The sequence below is a fragment of the Tachyglossus aculeatus genome, chromosome 4, assembly GCF_015852505.1.
Source record: "Tachyglossus aculeatus isolate mTacAcu1 chromosome 4, mTacAcu1.pri, whole genome shotgun sequence".
NCBI classification, from domain to species: Eukaryota; Metazoa; Chordata; class Mammalia; order Monotremata; family Tachyglossidae; genus Tachyglossus; species Tachyglossus aculeatus.
This window is the reverse complement of record NC_052069.1, coordinates 113,646,034-113,673,742: the sequence shown is the minus strand read 5'-3', so window position 1 is coordinate 113,673,742 and position 27,709 is coordinate 113,646,034. Positions and strand designations below refer to the sequence as shown.

The 27,709-nt window shown below is 49.3% G+C and overlaps 1 protein-coding gene across 2 annotated transcripts in view; it reads left to right on the top strand.

The window, feature by feature from the left end:
- NUP214 (nucleoporin 214) overlaps positions 1-26,296 on the top strand; it is an 80,811-nt gene extending 54,515 nt beyond the window's left edge. For both annotated transcript variants that reach the window (XM_038744806.1, XM_038744808.1), the window contains 8 exons: positions 162-1,910; positions 2,781-2,851; positions 6,834-6,987; positions 15,852-16,001; positions 20,552-20,723; positions 23,284-23,423; positions 25,136-25,160; positions 26,133-26,296. In XM_038744806.1, coding sequence (XP_038600734.1) covers positions 162-1,910; positions 2,781-2,851; positions 6,834-6,987; positions 15,852-16,001; positions 20,552-20,723; positions 23,284-23,423; positions 25,136-25,160; positions 26,133-26,166 — 2,495 coding nt within the window. In that variant the 3' untranslated portion in view covers positions 26,167-26,296. The remainder of the gene's footprint in view (positions 1-161; positions 1,911-2,780; positions 2,852-6,833; positions 6,988-15,851; positions 16,002-20,551; positions 20,724-23,283; positions 23,424-25,135; positions 25,161-26,132) is intronic.
- Positions 26,297-27,709: the final 1,413 nt, after the last annotated feature.

Below are 27,709 nucleotides of genomic sequence, written 5' to 3'. Positions count from 1 at the left end.
TCGTTCCTCTCCAGAATGAAACTGTTTTTGGAAGCGAGCCATATCTTTCGCTAGGAAGGGAAGAGGGTAGAGAAATTGGCTCGGTGGTGGATTCAGTGGAAATGCGACAGCGTGAACATTGCATTGTGTAATTTACTTTCTGATTTCTTTTGTCTCAATAGTGACAGCACCCCCCGCGAAAGAGTCAAGCCAGCATGACGCTTTCTCGTTTGGGGGAAGCGCAAAGCCTTTGTTTGAGAATGTTCCTGAGGGTTCCTTAACCTCTGGGGCCATGCCGGCAGCCAGCGCCACAGGAGGTGCCTTTAACTCTCCCGGCGGGGAGACACCTAATAACAAACCGGCGGCCAGTGCCACCGTTGCCCCTTCACCGGTGACCGGCAAGCCAGAAGCCCCACCGTCCAAGCTGGGCGAGCATCTCTTTCAGAGTTCTGTGGCCGGGGAGACACTGGGGAGCTTCTCGGGACTGAGGGTGGGGCAAGCAGACGATAGCCCAAAGGCGACCGGTAAGGCCCCGGCCGTGAACTTGGCCGGTTCCCAGCCGGCCAAGACGTCGAGCGTACCCTCTGGATTTAGCTTCGGTAGCATGCCGCAGTTAGGGAAGCACGCAGAGCCCCCCGTGACCTCCGCCACGACCCCCGGCCCGGCGTCCTTGTCCGTCAGCCCGAGTGCCAGCGGTTCCTCCGGGGGTTTGTTTGGCAGCGTCCAGTTCACCAGCGTGGGGGCCTCCGGGGGGCTTAATCTCGGAGGGGCTGCTTTGAGTGGCAACAAGCCCGCATTTTCATTTGGTATCCAACAGACTGGCAGCACCACCCCCACGCCCATGCCCACCCCCGCCCTCCTCCCACCGTCTTCCTCCACGCTGTCATTCGGAAACCTCTTGAGCTTAGCGTCCACTCCCACCCTCCCCACGGCCTCGGGCAAAAGCGAGGCCGAGGGCAAGTTGCCGTCCTTGCCCGAGAAACCGAGTGACTGTGAAGCGCCAGCCCCGGAACCGTCCCTTCCAGCTCAGCAGTCGGCTCAACCAGCGCAACCTTCCGATGTGGGCAAAGAGGAGCCGACCCGATCCCAGCCTGCACTTGGCGACTCCAGCACCCCGACGTCTAGCTCGGCCGTGGCGGGGCCCGCGGCGGAGGCCGGTCCAGGAACCCCGGCGCTTGCCGACGCGAAGACGGAGGCGGCTCCTCCCGCCGTGTCCACCTCTCCGGCCCCGGAGCAGAGCGCGGCAACGGCCAGCGCGACCGCTTCGCCCCTCGCCCCGACTGCAGAAGCTACGGAGGCCTCCACGTCCTCCAGCGCTGTCTCCTCGTCCACCCAGAGCCCCGCTGTGGAGACCTCTGCATTTGCGGCGACTTCGTCGGGTCCGTCCGTGTTCTCGCAGGCCTCCGGGGCCAGCCCTCCTGGCTCCGCCTTCGGTCAGCCAGCCGGCGACACAACCGCGGCCCCTCCTACCGTCCCCGCGTTTGACCAGCCGGCAGCGACCACCGCCTCCACCCCAGCTGCCGGCACAGGGTTCGGGAGCCCAGCGTTCGGCACCGCGACCACCGGGGGTTTCGGGCAGTCGGCCTTCGGACAGACCCCGGCGTTCGGTCAGCCGGCGAGCGGCTCTGCTAGTGGTTTTTCGTTTACCCAGAATGCTTTTGGCTCGGTACCTGCCTTCGGCCAACCCGCCACGTCCACCCCGGCGTCGAGCAGCGGAAACGTCTTCGGTCCCTCCTCGAGCTCCAGCAGCGCCAGTTCCTTCTCTTTTGGACAAACGTCTGCCGGCAGCGGAGGCGGTCTCTTTGGGCAAAGCAATCCTCCTACGTTCGGGCAGAGCGCCGGCTTCGGACAGGGGGCCTCCGTGTTCGGCAGTTCAGCCGCCGCCACCACCACTGCCTCATCCTCTGGGTTCAGCTTTTGTCAGGCTTCAGGTAAGGAAACCTGGACAGGGACGCGGTGAATTGGAAGTCCCGACCAATTTTGAGGCTCGCTGGTGTCAGCGGGATGGACGGCCCTGCCTCTCCTTGGCTCTCGTTTTTACCAATTCATCCTATCCCGGTTCTGTCAGCCGGTTTGAAGTAAAGCAAATCCATTTTTTCTTTAAGGTGGGGTTCCGTCTCATAACAGTAGCACATAGTCTAGTTTGTGTGTGATTTTTCTTCTCCCCACTCGCTATTTTTGCAAGTGATGCTTAGCTGATGTGTTCGTTTCTTTAAAGATGGCAGTTGTCGAGGTAGCTTTAAAAAAAAAAATTTTTGCCGGGGGGTGGGTAAAAAGAAAACCAAAACCTCTTGAAGGACCCATAGGCAAAACGTTAGGGCTCAGGGTTAGCTTTCAGCAGTTCACTTCCTTGTCGGCAGACTGGTATGAGAGGTCAGTGGCAGAACAGCTTCCGATCCCAACACGGGGTCCAGGCGCTCCAAACCCTTTGTTGGAGAAGCCTCCGTTGTCCTCTCCTCCCCGCCCTCAAAAAATGCTGTCTGTCCTTTGTTGAGCCGTTTGTCTGAAGGAACACACGGTGACACGGCAGGATTTCACAGTCGAGATGGCCAGAAATTTAGCCGGGAGAAGAACAGCGAGTTTCCCAAGAGGTCAGCCCTCTACCCAATGCTTCCCCGCTCTTCGTATTAAAAATCGAGAAGCTCATCTCCCCGCGGCATCCGGCTCTGGAGACGGGGGAGCCCTGTCCATTCTTGGGGGTCTCAGAGCCCCAGGATGCCCCGGAATTGACACCTCGGGGAAGACCAATCTGAGCGGATGTTGACTCTGCGACAGCAACAGTGCCCTTTCTCTTTTGGCAGGTTTTGGATCCAGCAACACAGGTTCTGTGTTCGGACAAACAGCCAGCACCGGAGGCACAGTCTTCGGCCAGGTAAAGTGTCTGAGTGTGTTTTGATGAATCTGAATCAGATTATTTTGTTCCTTCTTTAGTCGGCTTCCAGGAAGGCAGGATCGGAGTGACTTGCCTCATTGAAATTAAACTCGACTGGCAGCTTTCCAACTGTTATAAAGCCCATTGCGTCTCCTGAAGAATACTCACAGCCCCGGCCTCTAGTGCCGTTGTCCCTCACTTTGGGCAAGTCACTGCTCCGTGCCTCCGTTACCTCGTCTGTGAAATGGGGATTAAGACTGTGGGCCCCATCTGGGACAACTTGATTATCTTGTATCTACCCCAGTGCTTAGAACAGTGCTTGCATGTGGTAAGCGCTTAAGAAATGCCATTATTATTATTATTATTATCTGCTTATGCCGTGTCTACGCTGGCGTTTAGTTTGGTGCTTGGCACAGAGTCAAGCTTATTTCTATTGTCATTAATCGGACGGGCTGGGGTGTGTTTGTGTGTGTGTATATGTATATATGTTTGTACATATTTATTACTCTATTTTACTTGTACATATCTATTCTATTTTATTTTGTTAGTATGTTTGGTTTTGTTCTCTGTCTCCCCCTTTTAGACTGTGAGCCCACTGTTGGGTAGGGACCGTCTCTATATGTTGCCAGCTTGTACTTCCCAAGCGCTTAGTACAGTGCTCTGCACACAGTAAGCGCTCAATAAATATGATTGATTGATTGATTAATCGCTTACTCTGTACTAAATGCTGGGATCTTGTCTTGTGCTGTCGAGTCGTTTCTGACCTGTAGCGACCCCATTGACACTTCTCTCCCAGAACCCCCCACCCGTACCTGCAGTCGTTCCCGTAGTGGATCCATAGAGTTTTCTTGGTAAAAATACAGAAATGGTTTACCAGTACCTCCTCCCGTGCAGTAAATTTGAATCTCTGACCTCGACTCTGTCCCACGCTGCTGCTGCCCAGCATGGGTGAGTTTTGACTTGTAGCAGATTGTCTTCCCCCTTGCTAGCAATGGAATGGGTGGGCCTCTGCTTGACTCTCCCTCCCATAGCCAGGACTGGAAGAGTACTGGAAACTCTACATGTGATCGTGAGAGGGGAGCGCTGGGGTAGATAGCCCAGCGCCAAGCGCTTAGTACAGTGCTTTGCACATGGGGCTCAATAAATACAGTTGAATGAATGGATGCAAGATAATGAGATTGGAGACAGTCCCTGTCCCACACCAGGCACAGTGTCTAAGAGGACGAGAGAACATGTATTTTGCCCCCGTTAAATCTAATTAGATAAGGAAACTGAGGCACAGAGAGGTTGTGACTTGCCCAGCATCACACAACAGGTGAGGGGAGCAGCCGGGATGAGAACCTGGGTCTCACTGCCTCTTCTGAACATGTTGCCCTTTGACTTTCTAAAGAAAACTTGCCTGGCTAGGCAAGATCGTGGCCTCTTTGATCTTGTGGAGAAGGAGTCATTTAGCAAGTAATAAGAGGCAGGCATCAGCTAACAGTTCACTCATTTTTAGCAGAAAACCCTGTCTGCTTACCACATGCCATATCCCACAACAAAGTTCACATGAAAGCTCGTAGAAGGTGCGAAAATGTAATGACTGTGTAATGCTGGAGTCCCCGTTCTTGACAATGTTTGAATTTCCTTCTACTGAAGCCACCCTGGCAGTTGAAAAGGAAAATATTTTCATGCTTGAAAATGTCCCTCTTCTCCACAGGGCCTTTTCTGAACTCTGAAGGTACAAACCCTGGGTTATCTGTTTTGTGTTTGTGTGTGTGCGCTATAAAGCTCCTTAGTGTCCGTTTCAGCCATAGTTCTCCATTCCATCTCATCAGGCCTAACCACTGAGCCTCTTGTCTGCCATCAAGAAAATTGAGATGTATCTATCTTGTTTTTCATGACCCAAAGAGTTTAGTATTCGTTCATTCAATCGTACTTATTGAGGGCTTACTGTGTGCAGAGCACTGTTCTAAGCTCTTGGAAAGTACAGTTCAGCAACAATATGTATGCCCATAATATGTACCCTACGACATAAATCATTGTATTAAAATGTAAGCAGATCTGTCCTGGGTCAGACCAGTAGTCTAGGCAGTCCATTATTCTGCCTCCAACAGTGGTGCAGAATATAAATATTTATAAATATTTTAATGTCTTTCTTCCCCTTTAGGGAGCAAGCTGTGGTCTTGCCACAGCCAGGCTATTACCTTAGCCTTCTGGATGTGAATCAACCTCGTAGGGAAAGCGGAAGACCATCCGATACTCCCAAGCCAGTCAACTTTGGCGAGAGAGCCTGTGTATTTTCTGGCTTCGTTTTGCATAGTGTTGTCCCATACCGTGCCATGGCCCAAAGAGATCTTGGGCCAAATTCAGCCATACCCATCATTTAATTCATGCCGCTTATTTGGTCTTACTTCTACAGCACAATGGAAGGCACTAAGGAGAAGAGGAGCAGGGTAGACACATTGACAGGCTGCCACCTCGAGCACTGTTGTATAGAGAAGCACCGTGGCTCAGTGGAAAGAGCACGGGCTTTGGAGTCAGAGGTCATGGGTTCAAATTCCGGCTCCGCCAACTGTCAGCTGTGTGACTTTGGGCAACTCACTTCACTTCGCTGGGCCTCAGTTACCTCATCTGTAAAATGGGGATGAAGACTGTGAGCCCCCCGTGGGACAACCTGATCACCTTGTAACCTCCCCAGAGCTTAGAACAGTGCTTTGCACACAGTAAGCGCTTAATAAATGCTATCATTATTATTATTATTATTTATTTTTGCCCTTCCAGTGCATCGGTCTCTGGGTAATTGATGGTGCAACCAATTATTTATTCTGCTTTCTCTATTTGTAAAAATGTAATGTCCCGGTAGAGTGTAAGCTGTTAAAAATGTACTAACTACGTGTCGAGCACCATTCTAAGTGCTAAACTAATCAAGTTGGACACATGGGGCTCACAGTCTTAATCCGCATTTTACAGATGAGGAAACTGAGGCACAGAGAAGTTAAGTGACTTGCCCAAAGTCACACAGCAGACGAGTGGCAGAGCCAGGTCTAGAGCCCATGTCCTTCCGACTCCCGTGCCCGTGCTCTATCCAGTAGGCCTGTAATTTCCCAAGCATTCCGTGCAGTGTATTACACCCAGTGGGTGTTCAGTAAGTACAGTGACGACTACTATAAGTGTTAGGCTGTAGCAAAGCGGGACTTCGAAAATGTCCCACGTACGATTTCCTCGGGTGGCGTTTTAAAACATTTCAAGGCTGAACGCGCGCTTATATCCGACAGGAACTGGGGGCGGTTATAACGGACTCAGATAAGACCTGCACGCTGTGTTTCTAAAAGGCCTTAGCGGATCGCTTCACAAACCAGCGAACTGCCACTCGCCTCTGGGAATGCAGTAGCTAAAAATCCTGCCTCATCTGAAATTCCTTCATCAGCAACTCCTCGATTCCTTGTCGCGTGCGGCGCTCCAGACGTATTAGCCGGTACCCTCGGCTCGGTTGCTGCTATGTAGAGCACTGCTCCAGTATTTCCCGCTGGCTTCACTGCATCCCACGCCAGCCGCCCTCCACCACCTAACTCTGCTCAATCAGTAGCGTTTACTGAGCGCCTACTCTGTGCAGAGTACTGTACTAAGGGCTTGGAAAAGTACATACAGTAGAATTAGCAGACACGTTCCCTTCCCTCTGCGAACCGACAGTCTAGAGACGGGCTCAGACAGCGGAGGCCCCATTGGGGATTTTGGGTTGGAGAGTTGTGGCATCCCAGATCTCTGCCGCGGTAGGATAATGGTCACTGTACCAGAGCCTGGGAACTGTCCCTCGGGAGCCACCCCTTGCCCTGTTCGGTCTCCCCACATCCTCTCGACCACATGTAAGCTAACAAAACAGAGTCTGCCGGCTTTTCTCCTCTGCCTTGGACCGACGGGCATCCTGCCCAAGGATGTGCCCCGCCATTTTACAGTGACCTCTAATGCTATCTTGTTTCCTGTCTCTTTTGTTTTCCGGCAGTCCTCCTCTTCCACCGGCGGCTTATTTGGGTCTGGAAACACGGGAAGAGGGGGTGGTTTCTTCAGCGGTCTCGGAGGGAAACCCAGCCAGGACGCGGCCAACAAAAACCCATTCAGTTCAGCCAGTGGCGCATTTGGATCTACAACCACCTCAAGTAAGCAAATGAGACTCTCCCCCCGCCGCCTGTCCCCTTCCTCGGGGGGTTGTGAAAAGGATGGCTACTCCAAGCCAAAAGAGACACATCTGGGATGCCCACAGTTCTAACAAACGGCCTATCAAGTGGGCTATTCTGAGCTTTTGGGAATGCCGACAGGAAGAAGAGGTGCATGCGGTTCTGCTAATTGCTTCACTCCCAAGGCTGATGTCTTTAATTGTTTGGACTAAGTTGACTTGGAGCAAAAACAATACCCAGTTAGAACTGACAGGGTAAAATGTGGTTTGGGAAGGTCCTTTTGGAGAAAATGTGTTTTCATGTCTCATAAACACACATCTGTCTCTGAAAATCTAAAGAGTTCAAAGTCCTGATAATTATTTAGCACCTGTTATATTTTTGTTGGATTTTTCTCTGAAGCCGTATCCACCAATGCCTTCTCTCCGACTACCGCCACTCCTTGTTGCACTGTCTGTACTTGGAACACTGCAAAATTTGTTTTTCTTAGTCATTAGAAAAGATCCTGCTGGTGGTGAGAGGAAGGTTTGAGGAAGATAGAAAGCATGTAATGTTGCCAGTGCACATCTTTGTGTCTCCTGTTGGATGTGTAGCATCAGTCTTTCATGAAACAAGAGCTTGAATTCGGCAGAGCCCCTCTTTTTTTTAATGGTATTTATTAAGCACGTACTGCGTGTCAGGCAGCGTCAGGCAGGACGGATACAGTCCCTGCTCCACATGGGGCTCACAGTCTAAGTAGGAAGGAGAACAAGTACTGAATCACCATTTTACAGTTGGAGAAACTGAGACACACGGAAGTTAGGTGACTTACCCAAGGTCACACTGCAGGCAAGTGGCAAAGCCTGGATTAGAATCCAGGTCTTCTGGCTCCCGGGCGCTTTCCACTAGGCCACTCTGTTTCCCAGGATCCTTGAGATGTTGAGTTGCCAAGTCGTGTGAGGCCTACTGCTCTCTAAATCCCCAAGGGCTGCAAGAGCATGGAGGTGACTTAAGAAGGTGTTAAGGAGAAGGGTGGATCCTCTAAACTGAAAGCTCATTGTCGGCAGGGAACGTGTCTACCAACTACCAACTCTGTTGTATTGTAGTCTCCCAAGCGCTTAGTACAGTGCTCTGTACACAGTAAGTGCTCAATAAATACGATTGATTGATTGATCCTCTTGCCCAGGAGATGGTGAGATCGGTTGGCATCCATTTCCTTTGGGTTCGCCATACTGGGCACAGTTGTAAAGGCATTTTGTCAGGGCGGTCCCTAGGGCTTCATGTTGGAATTTGTGGTTTTTCCAAACCCAGCCCAGTGACAGGCCAGCTCTTCCCTACAAAGATTGAACACCTCACGGGAGGCTGTGAAATATAATCTTTGAATGTCAGGGCACTACATAGTACCACTCTTATATGACTGGATTTGAAATAAGAACAACTGTGGTATTTGCAGAGCGCTTACTATGTGCCAGGCATTGTATTAAAGCCCTAGGGGATACAAGCAAATCAGGTTTGACACAGTCCCTGTCTCATGTGGGGCTCGCAGTCTCAATCCGCATTTTATAGATGAGGTAACTGAGGCACAGAAAAGTGAAGTGACTTGCCCGAGGTCACACAGCAGACAAGTGGCAGAGCCGGAATTAGAACTCATGACCTTCTGACTTTAGGCCCATGCTCTATCCGCTACACCATGCTAATACTTACCAGTCATCTTTTAGCTACTTAAGTACAAGATCCAGACTTGGTGAGAAGAGGTTTGGGTTTGTGTTTTTTTTTAATGGACTTGAGAGAATCAAACATTCCTCATTCCCTTGTATCCCCTTTCCAACTGGCCATTAAGTTGTGGACTTTCCTATACAGGTATTGGCTCAGTTCCGATGCTATTTTAAAATAAATGCTACCTGCAGATCTTATCTGTATGAAAAACACCGATGTCTATCCCAAAATGTGGTGCTTTGGTTTTTGTTTAGTGTGCAGCCGTCAAGTGACTGGTGGGTTTTTAAAAGTGATTTAGCATGTGTTGTGGTTTGGTTTTTTTTAATCGGGTAGGTTTAGTTTTTCTGTTTTCAATTTTGGGACTTTTGTTGATTAGAAAAGCATTTTTCCCATGTCTCTTATCTGACACTGAGACAATGACAGGAGGGGGTTCCTGGGCAAAGGAGAGAAGCAGGGTGTAAAATCAGTCAACTACAGTCTTTAGGATCTTGGTCTGGCAGCTGAAATGGCTGTAAAATCTTCTCTCTTCCCTGAGACTCTTCCCACCGTGATGGCACCGATCTCTAGTTATTTTGGAATTCAGAGCAGATTGTTTTTTAAAAAGCCCCTCTCTTTCTTTGTCGTGAAGACTCAGCTCAGACTCCCTTTAGCACATTCACCTTGTTCAAGGACGTGAAAGGGCCGTGAGTGTTGGGAGATAAAGAGGCCACTGAGTGATGACGGCGTGGTCCAGCACAACTCTGCAAGTGGAAAATCGAGATTACTTAGCCCCGTCTTTTGGAAAAAGCATATTGAAAGATTAGTGTAAAATAAGGAACCGAAAGAAGGGCGGGTAAATCCAAGCCATTGAGTTGTGTTTTGACGTTATATTTGGCTTGTTTTGAGCGGCAAGTGACCCATTCTCTTTGCAAGCCGACTAAAATTCCACCCACGTGCCCTTCTTTTTCTGGGGGTTGCTTGTGCCGAGTGTTACCTCCGGAAATTGGGGGTTGCCGGCTTACTCTCCTCTCTTCCCCTCAATTCCATGTGGTTCGGGCAAGATCCGCATTTGGATCTCTGACCTTTGGACTTTGGATATTCACCCCAGCCCCACCACACATATGAACAGACCTTTAAATTATATATTATAAATTATTTATATTAATGTCTGTCTCCCCGGCTAGACTGCAAGTTCATTATGGGCAGGGAACAGGTCCACTAATTCTGTTGTGTAATACTCTCCCAAGCGTTTAGTACAGTTCTCTGCACCTAGCAAGCTCTCAATAAATACCATTGATTGATTCACCCTAGTATACTGCATGTACATTAAGTTCTCCTGGTTGTTTGACCCTGAGCACCTCAAAAAAGGAGAACCTCGTCTTTGAGTTAACACTTCTGTAGTTTCACTCGGCAGGCTATCAGAAGAACTTAAACTCTGCTGTACTAGGTCAAGTTAATGGCCTAACCAATGTGGTCTAGTATTCTGTTTCCAACAGTGGCATTAAACAGCATTTACAGTAATAATAATAATGGTATTTGTTAAGAGCTTACTATGTGCCAAGCACTTTTCTAAGCGCTGGGGTAGATACTGGTTAATCAGGTTGTCCCACGTGGGGCTCACAGTCTTAATCTCCATTTTACAGATGAGGTAAATGAGACGCAGAGAAGTTAAGTGATTTGCCCAAAGTCACACAGCTGACAAGTGGCAGAGCCGAGATTTGAACCCAAGATCTCTGACTCCCAAGCCCGGGCACTTTCCACTAAGTCACACTGCTTCTCTAAGAATGGTCTCTCCATGACTTCTGTGAGCCTAGTTAGGGAGATGCTGCCTAACAGCCCTAACTTTTTTTCCTCTAAAAAGCCCTCCGTGGACCTGTCATCCTTGGACCTTTTGATTGATATTTTCCACCTGCAAAACTCCTTGTAACAAATTCCACGTGTTTGCTACATTTATGAATGAAGAGGTAGTTTTGGGGTGGGGGTGGTTTGTTGGGTTTTTTGTCTGGAAACTCTCACCTTTGGTTTGCAGTTGTGGGATTTGATGGACAACAACGATATGTTGGCCCCTGCCCATCCACTCTACCACCTTAGCCTTCATCATTCCAGACTGAAGAGGCTTTCTCTTTTCCATTTAGCCTAAACTAGAATATCAGGGGCTACTGGTAGAGCAGGTGAAGGATTTGGGCATCTATCAATGGTATGGTACTTGTTAAGCGCTATGTGCCAAGCACTGTTCTAAGCACTGGGGTGTAGATACAAGTTAATCAGGTTGGACACAGTCCCTGTCCCACATAGGGCTCACACTCTTAATCCCCATATGAAGGAACTGAGGCCCAGAGAAGTGAAGTGTCTTGCCCAAGGTCACACAGCAGACATGTGATGGAGGCAGGATTAGAACCCATGACTGTCTTACTTCCAGGCTGGACTCTATCCGCTACACCATGCTGCTTCTCTATCTGATGGTATCTGTTGAGCGCTTTGTGAGTGCAGAGCACTGTATTAAGCGCTTGGGAAGGTACAGTACAACAGAGTCGGTGGATGCCGTCTTTGCCCACAAGGAGCTTAGAGTCGACAGGGGAAGACAGACATTAAAATAGATTAAGGGACAGGGAAAATAGTAGAAATAGTTGAATGGGAATTCAACTGCACACTTGTGCAGTCCTGATTGTCTCCCTGCAGAGAGTCCTATGTATTTCCCTTTTGTTGATTCCCAGCGTGATAAGCAATGGGTTCCTGAACTGTGGCTGCTCTTCTGAACTGTTTTTCCCCTCTAGCCATTAGCCACTGCTACCATCTTTTGAGATTCTTTTTTCAGGCCAGGGAAAGCTAAGAGCCCAAAGTCTTGCAGTGTTTCTCAGCCACCCTCCCCATTCCAGATGCTGATAGTCTTACAGCATCCACCATTCGTTTTGCAAAAACAGGACTACGGATGCAATTTTAATAGGCTGGCTCCTGTGGCCTCCGCAGTATTAAAAATATATCTGTTTCTCCTGGCCGAGCAGTGGGGTGTTCGGGCTTTTCACTTCCCTGAGCTCAAAGATAACAGAGTTGGGGGGAGATGCCAAAGATAGCCAGGAACAACCCAGACGATATGGGGGTTCGTGAAGGGATCCTAGACCAAGCGGACCAGAGTTGTTTTCTAGGGCTACCAAAGACCCGAAATAGCCGACTGGATCCGTCAGAAATTTGACCTTTGATTTTTACAGTAGGAGGCTACGCCAAAAGTTTCCAAGAAGGAGACTTCAAGCAGTCAAACAGGCCGGAGCCCAGTCCAGAAGGCCGCCTGCTATATCGGGATTGGCATTGCCAGCATTCTCAGTCAGGAAAACGCAATCATTTGTTCTTGGGTGTTGCAGTTAAATCCCCTCGTGAAATTCCCAGCGAGACTAACTGAGCGGCGTGTTCGTATCAAATACACGGACAGTGAAGGCCGCGGAGCCGAACCTCCAGCCCGGAGTAACTTTTACAAGGGCACATTATAAACGGGCCACGTTCTTTGTAGGGGTAATGGGAATGAAGTGCATTTTTACCTGCTCCAAAGTCTCAGCCGTCCTGTGCCTGTCACTCCTGAGACCGGCAACCAAGGGTGGGATGCTGATGGGGGGAATCTGAGTCCCAGAGTGGACTGGAGAATATAAATATTGCTAACTTGAGCTACCGACGGCTTCACTTTCAATCCTCTCCAGCTGGCACAGGGCAACTCCAAACTATAAACTGGTTCGATTGCACAAGTCTTCGAATCATGGGCTGAGAGAGAAGGACTAGTTATTTTTCCTCCTCCTTCTTCATTTTGGGCCTGAGAAATGAATAGTCTTAGGAGGAAGTTGCACTGTTTTATTTCTGTTGCAGTGATATGGCACCTAAACATTTCAGACACCTGCACGATGCGCCATATTTGTGTAGTCCACATACCTCTGTAGCTAAATGGTAGGGCTGATTTAATAAAAATAAGAAGTAATTGTGGTATTAAGCGCTTACTACATGACCAGGCACTGTAATAAGTGCCGAGGTGGATACAAGCAAATCGAGTTGGACGTAGTCCCTGTTCCTTGCCGGGCTCACAGTCTCAATCCCCATTTTACAGAAGGGGTAACTGAGGCACAGAGAACTGAAGTGTCTTGTCCAAGGTCACACAGCAGACAAGTGGTAGAGTCAGGATTAGAACTCACGACCTTCTTACTCCTAGGCCCATGCTCCATGCACTACACCCTACTGCTTTTTCAGAGTGGATTTCAATGGACAAAAAGTCTCGACAGCCTGGCCAGTCTTTGGGGATTTAGCGTCTTCCTTTGCTTCCCTTTACTCAGCAGCGGCAGTTGTCGTTCTCAATGAGTGAGGGAGGTGCAGGGCATTGTTCATTCAGTCAGCCAGTCATATTTATTAAGCGCTTACTGTGTGCAGAGCGCTGTACTAAGCACTTGGAAAAGTACAATACAACAATAAACGGTGGCATTCCCTGCCCACAACGAGCTCACATTGTCTGGTCATTGCAGCGCTGCTTGGCCCAGGCCAGCACTGCAGAAGTGCGACAAACACAGTTAATCTAACTCAGTCACCGTGTGGGACGGCGCCGTGACTCAGCTGCAGCAGGGAAGGTCAGCTCTCTTTGGCTCCCTACATATCTATACGTATGTAGGGAATAATAATAATAATAATAATATCTATACCTATCTATTCATATCATATCTATTCTATTTATTTTATTTTGTTAATATGTTTGGTTTAGTTCTGTGTCTCCCCCTTCTAGACTGTGAGCCCACTGTTGGGCAGGGACTGTCTCTATATGTGCCAACTTGTACTTCCCAAGCGCTTAGTACAGTGCTCTGCACACAGTAAGCGCTCAATAAATACGATTGATTGATTCTGAAACACTTCTGTCCCCTTCCTACCTATTCACCTTCCCCTTCTCCCACAACTCTATCTTTGACGAACCTGTCCATTCATCTCGTAATAATGATGGCATTTGTTAAGCATCTACTATGTGCCAAGCACCGTTCTAAGCTATTAGGGCCACAGCCAAATCTGTGTGGCTTAGTGGAGAGAATCAGAAGGACTTGGGTTCTAATCCTGCCACATGTCTGCTTTGTAAACTTGGGCAAGTCACTTCTCCGGGCCTCATCTGTAAAATGGGATTAAGACTGAGCGCCATGTGGGGCAGGGACTGTGCCCAACCTGATTAGCTTGCATCTACCCCAGCTATTAGTACGGTGCTTAACAAATACCACAATTATCGTCATCATGTACTGTTATTGTTATTATCCATGTCTCTACCTCTGTGGGGGACGACTTGAAAGGCTCCCTTCAAAGTACCCAGCAGAGATCAGCTTCGGCCCCCTTGCCGAGTGGCAGACAAGCTGAGTTTGGCCTTGCTGCCTCATACCGGGGCTTAGGCCCTTCTTCTCCTCATCAGATGTGGACACGATGGGGGAGCAGAGCTCTCTGGGAGGTGGGGAGGAAATTTATCTTTGCCTGCTACAGATCAGTCTCGGCCAACCTGTGCTAGAATCGTGAATTAGGTTTGTGTTTGTCATTCTCTTGCAAAGTAGGAGACCAGCCAAGGCTACTGGCACTTAAATTTGTGAGGCTGTATGACCCAAAGGCTTGAGTTCTGCAATCCAAGACAAAGCTTGAGTTGAGAAGCAGTGTGGCCTAGAGGATAGAGCACGGGCCTGAGAGTTAGAAGAACCTGGGTTCTAGTCCCAGCTCCGCCTCTCATCTGCTCTGTGACCTTGGGCAGGGGATTTCACTTCCCTGGGCCTCAGTTACGTCATCTGTAAAATGGGGAATAAGACTGAGCCCCACTTGGGACAGGGACTGTGTCCGATCTGATTACGTTGTATCTACCCTAGTGCTTAGAACAACGCCTGGCACATGATAAGCGCGTAATAAATGCCGTTAAAAAAAAAAATGCTCTCTGTCAGAGGATATTCCACCTGGAAGTCTTACAGGCTTTCCTCTGCACCCTCAAAGCACTGCCCTGATTCCGTCCTGCACCCTACCAGGAGACGGCCGGCCAGGCCAAACTGGAGTAGAAAATAGAAAATAATGAAATCAATTCACCAGACCGATTAGATCTGAACTGGTTTGCCTGCCCCATGTTTTCAGTTGGCCTCCGTGTGAGGGAGCTGATGAAAGCCCAATTGTTCCAAAGAAAAGCTCCAATTATGTGGCTTTTTCCATAGATTGCTATTGTGGCCATAAGTGGAACAAGATGGTAGGGAGTAAGAAAGTCGTACGAGTGAATCCAGCACGATCCGCTTTCCGCGGCAGAAAGCCCCGAGCCTGTCGTTTCATCCCGGGATTTGGTTAACCCTTTGCTGCTAACCTGGAGAACTTCAGGGCTTAGTTAAACAGGACCCTTTTAGTGCAGTGTCACTGTGGGGGGAAGTTTTAAATGGGCCACGCTGTCCTTGAGCATTTTCCTGTAGAATCACATCAGGAAATCCCGACCCACTGTGCCAAAGCAATTAGCAGACCGTGGTCATGGTGCATGAAATTGCTGGTTCTTCCAAAAGCTCCGTTTCCCTCCTTTGTCACCAAACCGCACTCCCACCCCTGATGAGGTTTCCTTTTTTCCTAATGACCTAGTTAATAATAATAATAATAATAATAATGGTGGTATTTGTTAAGCTCTTAGAATGTGCCGGGCACTCTACTAAGCATTGGGACGGATTCAAGCGGATCGAGTTGTACACTGTCCCTTGTCCCTCACAGGGCTCACAGTCTCAATCCCCATTTTACAGGTGAGGTGACTGAGGAACGCAGAATTGAAGTGACTTGCCCAAGGTCATACAGCAGACAAGTGGCAGAGCCGGGAGCTGGCAGACTCCCAGACTCTCGCTCTAGAAGCAGTATGGCTCAGTGGAAAGAGCCCAGGCTTTGGAGTCAGAGGTCATGCGTTCAAATCCTGGCTCCGCCAATTGTCAGCTGTGTGACTTTGGGCAAGTCACTTCACTTCTCTGGGCCTCAGTTCCCTCATCTGTAAAATGGGAATTGGGACAAATGGGACAACCTGATCACCTTGTAACCTCCCCAGCGCTTAGAACAGTGCTTTGCATATAGTAAGCGCTTAATAAATGCCATCATTTTTATTATTATTATTAGACCACGTTCACAAGGTGTAAATAAGCCCAGTCTCACCTGTGCCCTTCACAAGTGTTCTTTTCTCTCTCCAGATTCTTCTAATCTGTTTGGAAACAGCGGGGCCAAGACCTTCGGATTTGGCAGCTCATCGTTTGGGGAGCAGAAACCCACCGGCACTTTCAGCTCCGGAGGCGGGAGCGTGGCAGCCCAGGGCTTTGGCTTCTCGAGTCCCTCCAAGACAGGTACCAGCTGAGCATTGTCTGCCTTCCCATCCCCAGTCTGTCAGCGGGATCCAGAGAAGTCAGGGGGTGGGGGTCTAAGAGGAAGGTGTACCCCCTTCCTGTGGTGTTGAAAACCAAGAGGGCATTTCTTCCCTGAAAATGAACCGGTTTACCCTTGAGGGGTACATCTGATTTTCATTCATTCATTCAATCGTATTTATTGAGCGCTTAATGTGTGCAGAGCACTGTACTAAGCATTTGGGAGAGTACAGTGCAACAATAAACAGACACATTCATTCATGGGGCTGAAGGGGCTAAAGCATTCATGAAGATGAAGGGCTGGCTTGTACAGTTAGTCTGTGGGCTTTCTCCCTGGATTTGCCAGAGGACCAGGCACGTAGAGTGGGTCCCGTGAGGGATCACAGGGACTCTTCCCCCTAACAAATAGAATTACCACTTCTGGAGCCTGAAACTTAACCCGTAAGGACATAAACTGCACTGAGGAACAGCTGTCCTTGGAGTTAGAACTAGCTGTTCAACCAGTTGGTCGGGACAAGGCGTCCGGCACCCTCCTGGAGTCCCGACTGAACAGACCGGGGCATCCTTGCCTTTGGATAATCCATCAGTGACTGTTTCGAACCTGAAAAGATAAGGAAATTTGAATCTTCATATTGGTAAGAGGGAGCCATTGGGTCCAAGAGCAGACCCAAGCCCTGCAACTGCAGACACCCCCTTTTAGGTTTGTATTTACACTTCAGCTTTCCTCTGTCGTAACCCACAGTGATAAACTACGATCATCATGGGCCCCGGCGTTCTGAGATACCTGCGTGAAAAAAAATTCTGCCTCCCTTCACAGCCTCGGGACAATCCGTCTCATTTTCAGACTGATTTTTCTAGTTTAGGTCTTGTGTCCCCGTTTCAGACCTGCACTCTGAGAGGATGGTGATGTGTATTAGCAGATGAAAGAAGACAATCTGTAGACCAAAATGAGGGTGTTCGGGGGAGAGGTCGTCACCGTTTTATACCGGTCACCCAGCCACCTCCCAATTCTGCCGTAGCAGTCGTACTGATGTCCCTGAAAAAAGATTCCCAAGAGGCCCTCTGTACTGAGAAGGGGAAAAAACTTCTTAGAGTTCTAAGTGCAGCCCCCTGCCAGAGCGGTAAAAAACACTTGAGGCAACACTCTCCTCCCTTCCTGTTTGGAAGAGATTAAAGTCCCGCTGTCATACATGGTATTTTATAGGGCATTTGTTAAGCATTTATTATATGTCATTCATCAGTCGTATTTACTAAGCGCTTACTGTGTGCAAAGCATGGTACTAAGCACTTGGGAGAGTTCCGTACAACAATGAACAGACGCACTCCCTGCTCACAACGAGCTTACAGTCTAGAGCAGGAGGCAGATATTAATATAAATAAATAAATTACAGATATATACATAAGTGCTGTTGAGCTTGGAGGGGGGATGAATAAAGGGAGCAAGTCAGGGCAACGCAGAAGGGAGTGGGAGAAGAGGAAAGGAGGGCTTAATCAGAGAAGGCCTCTTGGAGAAGATGTGTCTTCAAAAAGAGCAATTGTCTATCAGATATGAGGAGGGAGGGAGTTCCAGGCCAGAGGCAGGATGTCATCTACGAGAAAGGCGAGATCGAGGTATAGTGAGAAGGTTAGTGTTAGAGGAGCGAAGTGTGCAGGCTGGCTTGGAGTAGGAGGGTAGTGAGGTGAAGTAGGAGGGGTCAAGGTGATTGACTGCTTTAAAGCCAGCGGTGAGGAATTTTTGTTTGATGCGGCGGTGGATGGGCAACTACCAGAATTTCTTGAGGAGTGGGGAAAGATGGTCTGAACGTTTCTGTAGAAAAGCGATCTGGGCAGCAGAGTGAAGTTCGGACTGGAGTGGGGAGAGACAGGAGGCAGGAAGGTCAGCAAGGAAGCTACTACATTAATCAAGGCGGGATAGGATAAGTGCTTGAATTAACATGGCAGCACTGTGGATGGAGAGGAGAGGAAGGATTTTAACAATGTTGTAAAGGTGGAACCGGCAGGATTTAGTGATGGACTGAACATTTGGGGTGAGTGAGAGAGAAGTTGAGGATAATGCCAAGGTTGCGGGCTTATGAGACAGGAAGGGTGGTGGTGCTATGTACAGTGAAGCACTGTTCTAAGCACTGGGGTAAATAAAATTTTATCACAGGCCCTGCCCTACATGGAACTCACAGTCTAAATTGGAGGGAGGAGGATTTAATCTCCATGTTACAGATGAGGAAACTGAGGCACAGAGAAGTTCAGTAACTAGTCCAAGGACTGTGTCCAACCTGACATTATCCTTAGTGCTTAATACCATTTTAAAAAAAAAGTGGCGAAGCTGGGATTAGAACCAAGGTCCTCTGACCCCCAATTTCCTGATCTTCCCACCAGGCCATACTGCTTAGGGGTTAAGTGTTAAAATTTGTCCCAAGTTCCTCACCAGCGGCTTTGTGGAATTACAAAATGGGGTACCATTTTGCGAGTCGATGTTACAGCAACAATATTGGAGCTCCAGTGTTGTAACAGGCTACAGATACCTAACAAGCACACTGCTATTATTTATGTAATAGACTGGAAGAAGACCTCCTGGGCTTCTCACCGCTCCCCTCCCAATCCTCCCTTCAGCTTATGTTTGATTCCTCCTTGGGACAGTAATATCTCAGTGAAAGTTGAGACTGTATGCTCTGCCTCTGGAAAAGACACACGGGGAACCCGGAACTTTGTGAAACTCTCGCCTCCCCCATCAAAGGAGCGAGTCAGGCATCCTAGAGGTGCTGCAGGGGTATTCGCTCTTTCGGTCTGATAGGGATGTGAACCAGGAAGTTTCTCTGCACTAGCCTTCCTCCCCTCCTATTTTTTTTTCCAGCACTGTTGTGCCTCTCTTCCATCACCTCCCAAGGAGTGAGTAGTCTAAATAGCACTAGGGACACAGCTCTAGGTAAAGCCCCATGTGTCTAGGAAGCAAGTGTAACCGGATCTATAATCAGTTGTAAATAATTCATCTTGGAGAGGTTTTTTTTCAGTGTGGTTTTGCTTCTACACTGTCCTATTGGCAACAAAACGAGATCCGCCGCTTGTGCCTAGACTGGAATTTTACCGAAGTTATCAAAGGCAGCCCGCTCAACGCGAACACGGCAGTTGAAAAAAGTGTCTCCCGAGTCCCGTGTCCACATTGAATCATAAGCAAATAACCATTGCAAAAAACACGCTTTCAGAATCAAAATCCACCCGATGGCCCCATTCTGCAGACAGATGGTCTTTCCTGATTCAGTAGTAGTCATCATTATCGGTTGTACTTATTGAGCGCCTCCAGAGGGCAAAGCTCTGGGGAGAACAGTTGGGCAAGTCACATGATGGATGCCCTCCGGGAGCTTGTGATCTGATGGACAAAAATTCTTTACCGACAGTGCACAGAGGACGTGTTTTGGGATAAGAGATCGTAAATCAGAGAGGCTGAAGATACGTTTCAGCCGGTGAAAGCCGAGAGCTTCCAGGAGACAGTGGCATTTGCCTTCAGGCTACGTAGCCCCCCTCCTATCATTCAATTCCCCAGCCTCAGTTCCTTGCTAGAAACAGTTCATCAGCTTTCAGGGGGGCAGTACCCTCTGAACCAGTCCTCTGCTTCTTCCCCCTAGTAAGTGTCTAACCAGCCACCTACAGAGGAACAGGGAAGACCCCCCCGACTCCTCCAATAAGTAGAGAATACCTTGTTACCTATGCACCCCATCACCTTAGCTCTGTGGGTACCCTCAGGTGGAAGTGATAGAGCATGGGGGTGGAGATGGGCAGCGGGCACCAGTCCGTTTTCACAGTCACTAAGGTGCCCTTTAGCTTCCCGTTGAGTAGGTTTTGAGAACTGCGAGGCAGTTCCTGACTGCGGGAGCAAAGCATCTGTTCTTCCTGGACAGACACTCTCCGATGAGCATTGAGAGCCATTATGCTTTAAATAAATGAAAGCGTCTGGCTGCCCTCCAGCGCCGTGCATGCTTCTTAGTTTCCACTGCAACCCAGTGTGTGCATTCTCCCCATCTGGCAATTTCAAGGCTTTAGAATTTGGTTTTAGCATTTGGAGTTTGGGCGGGGGCGATCGGGCTGTCCTTCCCCATTATTCCCCATTGCAGCAGAATGCGGGCTGTTGCCTGGGTCCCGGAAGCCGGCAGGGATCACGGTTGCTGGCCGGGGGCCGGTTCCAGGAGGAATCGGGAGAGGAGGGGTGTGGGGTGGGGAGGGGTCCAAAAGGCCCCGGATTTGTTCTCAGGTGGGAGGTCTGGTTTCCCAGCACTGCCCCAGCCACTGAACGTGACTCGGAAGGACTGTGGGAGTGCTCCATGTGAGCCTGGCTCCGCTGGTAATGCAGATGAGGTGCTCTTCTGAGTGGCCCCCAGAATTATTCACATAGTTCCCTGGAGAGGCCACAGTCCTATTGTCCTGCCATTCTAACCCCTCCTCTTTTTTTCTCCCGCTCGTTTTTGTTTGGTTCGCCTTCACTTGTCGTCACCCTCCCCGTCCCCTGTCCTTTCTTGTTTTTGGTTTGCCTCTCTTTTGCTCAGGTGGCTTCGGTGCTGCTCCAGTGTTCGGCAGCCCTCCGACTTTTGGGGGATCCCCTGGGTTTGGAGGGGTGCCAGCATTCGGTTCAGCCCCAGCCTTTACAAGCCCTCTGGGCTCGACGGGAGGCAAAGTGTTCGGCGAGGGTACCGAAGCCGCCAACGCCGGAGGATTCGGGTAAGCCAGCGTGGTGGGGGGCACTGGGGAGCACTCTAGGAGAGCTTCCCACACTTTCCAAATGCCCACCAAGCTGGAGTCCCCTCCCCATCAGGTATCTGCAAGCCCCATCTGGCCCAGTCTCCGGCAGGGATGGATTGGCTTTTTAAGCAGCCCGCTAGTTTGAAATGTTTGGGAGCCACCCCTTACAACCGGATCCCTTGAAGTGCCATCTTCCGATTGTCCCCGAGGAAGAGGTCACATGACTCCTCGCCAGCCATTTAGTCCCGGGCTTCTCCGCGGCTGGGATTACGGTAGACTTCTGCTATGAAATCCTGAATTAATGGCTTCCACCATTCTCCCGGGACTCCCCTGCATTAGGTCTATTGTCTCCGAGCAAATAGCACTTTGTTGTTCCCTGTTTTACCTCATATCCCAATGTGAGTATTAGGTTTCACGATTCCCGGGAGCCAGCTACTGTACTAGGCAGTAACTGATCAGTTCAACGTTTTTAAGAGCTGCCGATTGCTCAGCTTTCAAAAGCTGCCCTTTCTGCCTTGCCCAGGCATCTCCTAGTAGCATTCCCTGTTGTGAAGGCCCTGGGGCTGGCTAACCGGACCGTAAAACCTATGAAAAGTGACCTCCGAAATAAGAAATCCCAGCTGCCATCCCTAGTGACCGTTGCCGACCTCTATGCTTCAGATTTTTCAGCAGGCCCAGGGGAGAAACAGTACAGCTAAAGGTTGTGGAGATAGTGTTGGTCTTTAGAAAGGTTAAAAAAAAAGTAGTGGGGATGTGTTTTACAGACAAGAAAGGAGAGAGGGAGGGAGAGAGAAAAAGAGAGAACACAAACCAGGTGAATTGATCTTTCACCCCGTCGGGTTGGACTGTGACTTTGGCCTGCCCATCCCCTTGGAGCAGAGGAGTCTTCTCAGCCAGGCGCCCCAGGAAGTCCCATGAATCGAGGGGGAGGAGCGCAGTCTAGCCGACAGGAATTGACTTACGACCAGAAGTGCCTGCAGCTTCAAAACATGTTGGCTTCCTTTAAGTGCCTGGGAGAAAAAACAAACTCTGTTTTTTCCTCTTTGGGCCTGTAGCACCTTTAAGGTTAAGGCAGTTGAACCACAGGTTTCCGCCGCTCCGAATGAACCCATTTCTTACCATGCCTAAAAAAGGGGTGATTGATTTAGAAGCAGAAGGCCGAGAGAGGTTCAACAGCCCACAACACCTCTTCCCCTTCATCTCCCCTCCCAAAGACCAGGGCTGGCAGGTTGCCTCACTTTTGTAGAATGAACAGGAGGGCATTGCACCTAAAAAGCAGGCACACATTTCACCCTCCTGTCTGTGGGTGTGAGAGCAAGGAGGAATTTGTCTCCTTTGTCACCACTGGGGCTCTTCTATTAAGAGGCCAGGATAATTCTTTCATATTCCCAGCCAAATCCTGCCTGTTTTGTGCCTTATGAAGGAAGAAATCATCATGCCCACCCAGATTGAGCTGGACTAAGTAAAACCCTCACCTTTCCCTCAGGGTTCTGAGTTCAGATGCTGGGAAGTTGTCAGAGAAGTGAATTTGGGGTCCATGCCACTCTTTTTTTTTCTTTTTAACCGCCATCAGAAGTCCAACATATAGTCTCCCTCTTGGGGAGAACCTAAGACTAAAAGAGTAGAATTGAAAGAAAGGTGGGAGGGAAACTCTGCTGAACCCAGTGCTATATTAGACTTCGTGACACTGATTTTTTTTTTCCTCCTATCCAGCCTCTCCACCAGCACATCCTAAATCAGGGTTGGGTGGAAAACCATCTATTTAGTAACAAATATTTTTCCATATATTATAGCAAGGACAGGTCTCGCTTTGGGTAGTATCAGGGTTGGGTGGAAAACCATCTAATTAGTAACAAATATTTTTCCATATATTATAGCAAGGACAGGTCTCGCTTTGGGTAGTATCTTTTTCCTGAGCTGCATCCCTGAGGCATTTTAGAGTTCAGTGATAGTTGAAGCTAAGGAAATCACAGCCCAGAGAGAGGGGAATGAAGATGGATAGCAAGGGATGAGGAAGATTTCAGCTTCAATTTAAAGACGAGAGAACTAGTCAGGTTAGGAATAGAAAATTCTAAGAGGCTGGGAGAGGTTATTAGCAGTGATTAAAGTAGTCACTTACTGTCCTAATTTTTTTTAATGGCATTTGGTAAGCACTTACTATGTGCCAGGCACTACTAAGTACTGTGATAGACACAAGCTAATCAGGTTGGACAAAATCCGTGTCCCACCTGGGACTCACAGCCTTCATCCCCATTTTGCAGCCGAGGTGATTAAGATCCAGAGAAGTGAAGTGACTTGGCCGAGGTCACACAGCAGACAAGTGGCAGAGCCGAGACTAGAACCCTTCTGACTCCCCAGCAGGTGCTGTCTCCACCAGGCCACACTGCTTCTCACCCTGCTTGCGCTGTAAATAAAGAAGGGGATCGAAGGATTCCTGGTCAAAAGTGTCTTTTGTCCGAAGCGCCTCTGTTTGAGAACGCCCTTGGGTGGAACGTGGTCGCCCACATTAACCTCCTGGCGATTTCTTTTTGGGACCCAGGTTTGGCAGTAGCAGCAACACCACATCATTTGGCACCTTGGCAAGTCAGAACGCCCCCACATTCGGATCCCTGTCCCAGCAGACTCCCGGTTTCGGAACCCAGAACAGTGGATTCACCAGCTTTGGGTCGAGCGGAACAGGTAGGAAGGCACCTTCCTTTCCTGCTGCATATTCGGGGGCCCTACCCTGTCCTTCCCTGGGATCACTTCTCGTGTGCGTGGGGGTCTCACCCCCGTATGAAGAAGCTGTATAAAACCTCCCGAAGGAAGGAAGTGGGAGGAACGAACGTCTTGTATTTAGAAAATGTGCACGTTGCTGCTTGGATGGGGACGACGTGTTGCTTATTTCCCGGGTTCGGGACCTGGAAGCTGTCAGTCCATCATAAATGTAGGGACCAGAGTTATGCAAAACTATAAATGATTAACCAGAGAGGAAAAATATTTCATGAGGCGATGTCACTCTCAAGGGGCTGCAGAAAGTGTGTCCAGGGCCTTAGCTGCATACACCTTGTAGGAGGCTGGGCTCGCACTGCTCCAGACTCTGGGGCTTGGAGTCTCTAGCCTCATTCTTTAGGACTCGGGGCCTTGAACGCTCCAGAATGCTCCAGGGGATGTATTTGACCAGACATCTGAACCACCAGCACCAAAGAAGGGCTTCATTCTACACTTTGCCAGCAAACTTAAGTTCCTCACATCCGCTTTGGTGCTGCCACTTTGGATGTGAGAAATTTGGTTTGCTGGCAGATAGGTAGACTGGTAAGACTTACTGCCCTGCTTAGCCTCATGGAGATGCCAGCTCATGGCTATTATTCATTCATTCATTCATTCAGTCCTATTTATTGAGCGCTTACTGTGTGCAGAGCACTGTACTAAGTGCTTGGGAAGTACAAGTTGGCAACATATAGAGATGGTCCCTACCCAACAACGGGCTCACAGTGTATGTTGCCAACTTGTACTTCCCAAGCGCTTAGTACAGTGCTCTGCACACAGTAAGCACTCAGTAAAAATGATTGATTGATTGATTAGAAGGGGCTCAGGTTGTTGGTGAGTGAAAATTGGAGGAGGGGAGAGGGTGACAGAGAAGATGCATTGATGGAATAAATGTCAAGTACCAGAGTCCCCCATTGAGGGGTTTCCTTGGTTTTAGACTGAAAGCTCATTATGGGCTGGGAACATGTCCAGGCAGCCATTCAGTCCTATTTGTTGAGCGCTCACTGTGTGCAGAGCACTGTACTAAGCGCTTGGGAAAGTACACCACAACAGTAAACAGACACGTTCCTTGTCCACTAATTCTGTTGTATTGTTTTCTTCCAAGTGCTTAGTATAGCGTTCAATAAATTCCATTGGTTGATTGGTTCCCATTTGGGTCAGTTGCCTTAGCACTGCTGGCTGAGCCCTGAAGTAAAGGGTGCCTTGAGTGGCTCGTAAAAGAACAGTGGAGATGGGGAAGACAGGCCCTTGGGTTGATGATGATGATGATGAAGATGGTGATATTTGTTAAGCGTTGAGGGAGGTACAAGATAATCAGGTTATCCCACGTGGGGCTCACAGTCTTTATCCCCATTTTACAGATGAGGTAACTGAGGCACAGTGATCCAGTGCTGGAAAAAAGGGAAGGCCTCAGCTGCCTGTCTTGATGTGCCCATGTCCAGCCTTGCTGGACTCAGAAAAGATTCCCCACAATCCACCACAAACCACCCTTCTCCCTGAACAGATGCTTGGGATACTTCCCTGTTTCCCATCGATAGCTCTAGAGGAAAAAATTATTCTCTGAAAAGGAAAGGAGGAAATTCTGAGCATTGGAAGTTGAGTTTTATCAGTTTTTAACTGAATTCTATTCCTCTCTCTTTCAGGGTTTGGCTTTGGATCATCCAATTCGTAAGTACCTTTCCCCAGCCTCATGGCATTTCCATTCTGTTCCCTTTTTTATGCTTTTAATTTTAAAAATCACACCCAAAGTGAATGGAAAGGAAGCTTAGAAAATAAGCATATTGAAACACTAATTCTAGCCGAATTTATAAAGCAGAAAAATCGGGCCTTGGACATTTATTCCTTGCTTCCCCTCCTCTTTTAATAGCGTTTTCTGGGGGACTGGGGTTGACGTGGCGGCTTTATTGGTTTAGCCCTGTTCTTTTCTGTCTGGTCCACGGAGAAATGTGGTAGGCCCCAATTGGCTGAGCAGGGTGTGGCCCCCGATGGATGTGGGGGGGCAGGGATGTTAAAGAGCAGATGTTCCCTCCTTAAACTTCCTCCTCCCCCACACAAGACCGACACACTGCCACCAGGCAGCCCCAGATCTCACCCTCTCCCCAGGGAAAGAGGGAACAGAGAGCAGCTGCAGGGAGCGGAGCCGGTGGTCGGGATTTAGTCTGCAGGCCCCCCCCGCCCGACCACGACCCCACTATGATAGAGTTCTTCCTGGCGGGATCAAGTCCCCCTGAGACCCAGGATGATTGCTCTGATTGACCCTCCTTCAGAGCAGCCCTGCCTCTCCTCCCCAGGCTAGTCCGGAATAAAGAGAAGCGTCCAGCAGAAAAATCAGAGGGCCTTGGAGACCTGAGGTCGCCTACTCGCTTTATCTCTTTTTCATTGTGTTTTGGAGTGGGTTGTTTTTTTTCCTCCGCTGTTCCCAGCTCAGTGGCGATTATACCTTCGTCGCAGCGTTCAGGAAGGAGGCTCCAGGCATTCTCCCAAACCCCATTTGTGATCCTCAGTCTATGCCTCTGGGTAGCATTGCTGCAACATTAAAAATGAAAAGAACCAATCTTGGAAAATAAGGGCTCTTGTCCCCGCAGAGGGTCGGGGTGGGAGGAACCGATTTCAGTGCCGTGTCCCTCTGCTTCTTTGCAGGTCTGCCCCAGGATTTGGCGGTTGGAGAAGCTGAAGAGATGAACCCGTTTCCCTCGGTTCCCGTAGTTGTCGGCATTCTCAGATCCTCTTCCACCTCAAATATCATATCGGCCCTTTTTAATGTACATTTCCTCCTCTTTTCCCTTTTTAAAGTTGGCGAGTGCTTATTTTTTCTGCTCTCGATTAAATCATTTGGACTGCGACCGTGGAAAGCATGTGAGGATTTGTGTTCCCATCCTCTTCCCCTACCCTCGCCTCCCACCACTCCTGTTTCCAGACAGGAAATAGGCCTCGCCCATTCTGGGGAGGCAGGAACTAGGCCGTAATGCAGGGAGGCCTTGGGACGGTCAGTGAGCATCAGTGGTAGAAACAGGAATGTGCTGTTAACAAACAGGGGATGAGGTGGGCGCTGCCCTGAGGAGCCCGCTCCTTGCCCAGGCCTTGGAGCCCTCGGTACAGGAAATGAGGCTGAACGAGGACGTGAGGATTTTCACTTTTTGCTGCACTACTCGTGTCACATCTCCTTCACAAGCCCCTGCCACCAAAGCATATCTGTGCCCCGAGGGACTGAAAGCACGAGTTCTGATAACCAGGAAAGCATCTGTCCAGGTATCTTGCCACGAAGCGAGGTGTGGAGGTGGAGCGGGTAGAATGGGAACAGAGGTGCCAGCGGTACAGTTTTTCACCCCGTTGTGAGCCAGCTGCTGTTAGGGAAAGGCTGTTCTTTGTTTGGCCCTGATGCCTTCTCCACTGGGATCTCTGGATTCTATAGATTCTCTCCCCCTACGTCCCTGTGTCAGTCAGTTAATCAATCATGTTTATTGAGCGCTTACTGGGTGCACAGCACTGTACTAAGCACTTGGGAGATTGCAACCCAATAACAGACATATTCCCTGCCTACAACGAGCCTACAGTCTCTGTCATGGAGGCTTGGACGAGAACCCTTAGCTCCAGGACCATCTCGAACTATTTTAGACAGACCTTCAGGTGCCCGGGACAAGGTCGACTGAAAGGGGAAATTCTGTTGAGTAGCAGGAAGGAGGAGGAGGAGGGGGCCAGGGAGCTGAGATCCAAGAGCTGGCTTTTGACCACGAAAGATTTCGTCCGAGTCCGGGGGCAAAAAGACGTGTGTGTACCGACCTCCTGGATTGACGTTGATCAGAAATATCTGTGCCTTTGCAGGCCCTTCTGTCTAATCAGCACCCTACTGCTTAGGGCCTGGGAGGAGGCTCGCCGGAGGATGCTTCAGGGTGGAACAGTCCAAACACTGGGGAGAGACCTTCCTCTGTCTCCCTTGGACTGATACGGTATTTGTTTAGCGCTTACTGTGTACCAAGCACTGTTCTGAGTCCTGGGGTAGATAAAAGGTTATCAGGTTGGACACAGTCCCTGTCCCACATGGGGCTCACAGTCTTAATCTCCACTGGAGAAGGCAGCTTGGCCTAGTGAAAAGAGCACAGGCCTGGAAATCAGTAGTCATGGGTTCTAATCCCGCATGTCTCCTGTGTGCCGCAAGTCACTTAACTTCTCGGTGCCTCAGTTGCCTCATCTGTAATGCGGGGATCAAGATTGTGAGC